The 5759-nt window shown below is 52.7% G+C and overlaps 1 protein-coding gene across 1 annotated transcript; it reads right to left on the reverse strand.

Moving 5' to 3' along the window:
• Positions 1-3782: 3782 nt before the first annotated feature.
• On the reverse strand, positions 3783-4823 carry LOC132416031 (free fatty acid receptor 3). The gene is given in 3 exon segments (XM_059999277.1): positions 3783-4075; positions 4078-4263; positions 4337-4823. Coding segments are annotated over 3 exon segments (966 nt in total).
• Positions 4824-5759: the final 936 nt, after the last annotated feature.

Below are 5759 nucleotides of genomic sequence, written 5' to 3' on the forward strand. Positions count from 1 at the left end.
CTGCTTCCTGCCTGCCCCTCTGCCCTAGTCTGACGGACACTGGTTCATGGATAGTCTGAGCTGCAGTGGTTTCAACACTCACCGCCTTCAGTCAGGCTGCAGTGGACCATCTTTGCCAATTTCTTAATGACTTCTTGAGTGGCTTTCCTAGGCTTCTGGTCACGCTTGGTGATTTAAAACTCCTAGCCTCCTCCCCATTCTCCTACGAACTGAGACTTGACCTGTGGCCCAGGGAACCTATGGCAGAGATGAATCTAGTCTACACTTCTTCCCATCCTTCTGGGTTACACTGCCCTAGGTTTTGTGGGGGGACACTTCCTTCTAAGAGGGAACGGTTCCTACTCCCATGGCCATCAATGACTCCCTTTTATAAACCTTTAAAAACTTGTTTTGTTAATTAACAAAATTATACTGCTAAGAGACCTAGTTCTCTAAAAATCACAGACTGGGAACTCCCTGGTGGTCCAGTGGTTAGGACTGTGCACTTTCACTGCCGGACCCGGGTTCGGTCCCTGGTCAGGGAACTAAGATCCCACAAGCTGTGTGGCATGGCCAAAAGAATAATAATAATAATAAATTTAAAATAAATAAATAAAATAAAATCACAGACTGTCAGCAACGTGGCTATTTGAAATCCCATCAGTGAGAATGGAATCCCATCATTCCTCTGCTGCTTGCAGGCTCTGGGCAGGAACCTGTGACACAGAGAAGCAGCCTTGCTTTTCAGCCCCCCCCCCAGCTTCAGATAAGGAGTTTTCAGGCACGAAATTCTACCTTTATCTTTATTTTGTATTTTCCAAAGAATCGGACCCTGGGTCTGCTTCTCAGCCCAGGCCTGAAATTGACCTCTTTCTACCCAGGCCTGCTGTGCTTTGAGCCTATCAAACACAACTTCATCAAAGCATCACCTCAACGTCACCCTTACCCCAAACCTCTAATGACGCCGTCTCTTCTTTCGTGAGATGCCCCACGCTTCCTCTGGAGTGTGGTCTCCTTTGCTCCAGCAAGAAAATGAACTTTGCTGGACTGCAGTTGTGTGAGACAGGCTTCATCACTCTGTGAGTGAGGAGACCTGTTATCTAGCTCATGCGTTCTCAGAACAGGCAGTATTGCTCCCAAAGATGTGAAAATTAGTTCTGGGGGAGCCAAGAAGTCTTACAGTGGTTTGTGGCCTTCCAAAAGGCACACACACAAACAGATACATGGTATGTCTGTTGTATCAAAATTTCATGGGCAGGGAGGGGAAGGTACTGAGTAGGAGGAAAAGATCCTAGAAGGCTCCTTGAGGGAACAAGGATACAAAAGTTTGAGCAACAGTGCTTTAGCTAATACTGAATAGCTTTTGGTGTCTGCTGTGAGTCAGGTACCCGGATGCTGGCTCTCTTTGGCAGCTAGAATTAAGTTCTTCTGACCTCGGTCTTGGGAGACCCAACCTGGTTTGACCTCTCCCAGCACCCCAGAACTCCCCCACTCAGCCCTGTTCCTGCGATGCCCTCATCCACGGGAGCCTCATACCTGCTTGGTCTGCCAGATGGGGAGAGTGCCTGGTGCCCCGTCATTCACACAGACGCGCCCACACCATCTCTCTGCCCGTCTCCCTCCTCTGCTTAGATGGGCACAGGGCAGCTGCCCCAGAGCACGTGCTCTACTCCTGGAGCACCCCTTTCCCTTGACTTCCGAGAGATATGGAGAACACGACAACTCTGCCCTCACCACCACCCAGCCTCTGATGACTTTTCATCCTCCCCACCCGTCAGCCTTCAGTTTACACAGACTGGGGTAGGGGTGGGGTCCTGGGTGACAGCTGGGGGCAGCAAAGCCAGCTGAGCTGCCTCTTCTTCCTCGGTGTCAACTCTGGGGAGGAGTCAGACTCCCGTTCTCCATGGCTCTCTCTGGAATGCGGGGTTTCCAACTCTTCTTTGTCCTCACTCGTGGGTCCTTGCTACCACTCCTGGAGCTGCAAGACTCCACGTCACCACTGTGCCCTTTCTGAACCACTCAGACCCATGTTCACATCAAGGTCTGAGTGCCTTAGGACAGACAGATGAGCCATGGGACAGAGGGACAGCTCATGCCTTCATCTCTGTACAGAGACGATGTCTCTCTCCCTCCACCTGAGACCCAGTCCCCATCCACAGCCAGTCCTCCTTCCCCAGCGACCTTAACCTCAGGGAGAAAACAGACGCTAAAGACGTTAGTATTGAAATCCCGGAAGTTCTGAGCGCAGCCATTTGCACACAGTAAGTGCACCATAAATGTTTTCGAAGTAAAGCTGACCGGGACTTCCCTGGCGGTCCAGTGGTTAAAACTCCGAGCTTCCACTGCGGGGGGTGCGGGTTTGATCCCTGGTCAGGGAACTAAGATCCCACATGCTGTGCGGTGCGGCCAAAATAAAAAAATAAGAGACTTCTTGGTTTGTCATTAAAAGAAAAAAAAAGAAAAAGCAAACTAGAAAAAGAAATAATAAAGCTGGCAGTGCGAACAGGCGCCAGCATTTCTCTGGTTGCTTTCCCGGGGGAGGAGGCCCAGACCGATGCTTTCTAATGCGCCACCCCGCAGTGGGAAACGAAAAATTACTAAGGGATCACACTTTGATAAAAACACCTCTTAAGAGCACACATTTGTCTCTGTAGTAACCCGAAGTCAACTGGGCTAACTAATTCTCTTCGTTTATTTTTCTTCCAAGAGGGTTTCTTTACTGGGAGGAGGAAATAGTCGATCGGCTTTGCGTCTAGTTATGCTTCTCATTGTGGCCTGTTTACATTTGTCCTGAGGTCAGACCGCCTCAGCTGACTCTGGAAGTTTGACTGGGCCCAGTCACAGCAGATGACACACAGCTGGTGGCAGAGTGGCTCAGGGACCTGAGTTTCAGAGTCAACTAATTTCAGCTTCCAGGCCTGCTTCCATCACTTATTGGCTATGGGATCTCAGGTGAGAGACTTCACCTCGCCGGGCCCATTCCCTCACCTGTAGAACGGGAAGAGTCATAGTACCTGCCTCACGGCTACTGAGAAGATTAAAGACGATGTCAGGCTAAGCCCTTAAGATAGGTTCGCTATTACTTTTATTCTTCTGATCCAAATCCTCTCCCAGCAACTAGGCATCTTATAGTTTAACACTTCTCCTTCAGAGTCTTCGTGTTTTATCCTTCCATCCATCAACACCACCTAAGGTACACTCACATACACCACCCACACACACCATAAAAAAAAAAAAAGATTAAGAAAAAACCATTCTCTTTTGCTTGCTACCAAGTTTATTCAGGTAATTTTTCTTCTGTCATTTTTCATGAATGTCCCTGAAAGTCTGAATTTATTGAATAGTGGAAACTTGCTGGAAGAGCGCATGTCACAGCAGGGTGCTCCCTCATTCCTGGAGTCCTGTGTCCCCATTCCTGCCCAGCTGAGTCGGTAGTTCTGAAGGACAGATTCTTCCTCTCTCCTGTCCCAAGTCACTGGGCAGCTCCCTCAGACCCTGGACGCTGCTGTCAGCTCCTCCTTCACCTTCAGCAAAGCCCAGGAGCTCGCCTGCTGCCCCGGGGAGCTCCTTATTCTCCAGAGTTCTCTCTCACTGTGACCGCCCCCTGAGCGTGTTGGGGCACGGGAAGGGAGGGTAGCGTGGCGAGATCAAGAGCTGGGCTAAGGCTGGGTACCTGCTCTGACCCAAACAGTGCCCGTCCCCAGCCTGCCTCTCCCAGGTGCTGCCTGACTTGAGCTTGGAACTGCCCCAGGGATGATCTGTTTTGCAGGCCAGTCCACCTGGCCACCCGCTCCAGAGCCCCCCTATATGTTAGACAGCTCCTGTGGCGGCCCCTCTCCTTCACTCTTCAGTGTCACGCTGCCTTCCTGCCACCAAGGGCCACAGGCTCCAGTCAGCCTCCCCAGCAGCCCCTGGAAGTCAGCTTGGAACCCAGACGATGAGAAATAGTAAAGGGTGTCGACACAGGAGTTCAGGGTGTTGAGGGGCAGCACGGAACTTCTCCACTTCGGGCTTTCACCCTGGGTGTAGCCCACAGCATGGGACACGTTGTAGGGCCCAAAGCAGACGAGAAAGTTGAGCAACATGGCTGCTGCGAGCCTACCACCCTCTTCCGCCGGCGCTGGCTGGCTCCCTTAGCGGGTATGCACACCGGGCGGCTATAGCAGTAGCTGGTGATGAGCAGGGGCACCCCAAAAGGGACCGCAGCCATCTCCAGCTGGACAGGCAGGAGAAAGGCCAGCTGATCCTTCCGGAATTCCAGGTAGCAGGTCCCACCAGCTGATCCTTCCAGAATTCCAGGTAGCAGGTCCCGCCAGCTGATCCTTCCAGAATTCCAGGTAGCAGGTCCCGTTGATACCCTGGGTGGGGGAGGAGCGCCCCGAGAATTCAGTGACATAGACCACACTGCAGTGAGCGGCGGCCAGGAGCCAGCAGGCCCTGCTGACCAGGCCAGCCTGTCCCGGCCTTGGCTGGGTCTGGTACCAAACGGGGTAGGCCACGCTCAGGAAGCACTCATCGCTCACAGCTGCCAGGCAGAGGGACGGGAGATAGATGGTGGTGAAGAAGAGGAATCTGGAGAAGGGGCAGAAGATGAAGGGCAGGGGCCAGCGCATGCCTTCACCACGTGGAATGGCAGGAAGAGCACCAGGGTACGGGGCCGATGGGGTCAGGTTCAGCAAGAGCACGCGCACGGCCGCCGGACAGCGCTGCAGCTGGTCCACGAGGATCACCAGGGGCTCCAGCTTCAGGGGAAGCCCCGTGAGGAAGGTGAAGAGGTACATGGAGCAGTGGAGCCCGTGATTGCCGAGGAAGAAGGACCGGTCTGAGCTGGTGTTTGTGGTCATGGCCACTAGCAAGAGAAGGACAGAGATGACAATCTGGGTGGGCGTCTTGCACCATCCGCTTCTCAGCTATCATAAGGGAACGTCATTGCCAGCCTCACTCCCTCATGCCCCCAGTGCTTTCCCCAGCGGGGTCAGCCTGCCTGTCTTCCTGGTCATAGCCTGGCTCCTATCCCTTTCCTGTCCCTCTCTTCCTGGTCACACCCTCTCTGCTGTTTCCTTTCTCTAAGCACCAAGGTGCAGTCCACAGAGCCCCTCAGGGTCCCGTGCTTACCTGCTGCTTTGAGAACCCAAGTTCTCTGCCGCTCAGCAACTCGCCGGCTCCTCTAGAACAAGTCCGGTGAGCTATTATCTGGCAGAACTGATAAAAACCTGGCAGTGCCCGTGATGTCACTCACTGCCGAGCAATGGCACAAACAATGCCGTTAGCTCTGTGAGCAGTGCCGGCCCAGTACACAAAATGAGGGGCAAATGCCACGACCGCCTGCGCGCCTCGCTCCCCAGCAGCCTCAGATGGGACGAGCAGACATCGTCTTCTTCCCTCTGATCCCCTACTTGAATTGTATCTGCTCCTCTAGAATGGCACTCAACCAGTTTGCCTTGTTGTAAGGGTAGGAAGTGTGATACAGTGAGGTAGAGCTTGGGCTCTGGAGCCGGGGCTTGGGTCCAATGCTGGTCCTATCACTTACTAACTCTGTGATTTGGGGCAAGTGACTTAAGCCCTCTGTATCTCTGCTTTCTCATCTATAAAACAGGGATAGTCATAACCAATCTCATAGGCTTGTGTACATTAAAGCGTTAATATGTGTCAAAGGCTAAGTTAAGTGGTAAGTATGGTGAGCCCTTGACAGATGCCGTCTGCCAGCCACTCGAGTGGGCTTGTCTCTGGGCTGATAGTAATAATATTAACGTTGGTGGCAATGATGATGACGGCTACCT

The sequence above is a fragment of the Delphinus delphis genome, chromosome 20 (genome assembly GCF_949987515.2).
Source record: "Delphinus delphis chromosome 20, mDelDel1.2, whole genome shotgun sequence".
Lineage (NCBI taxonomy): Eukaryota > Metazoa > Chordata > Mammalia > Artiodactyla > Delphinidae > Delphinus > Delphinus delphis.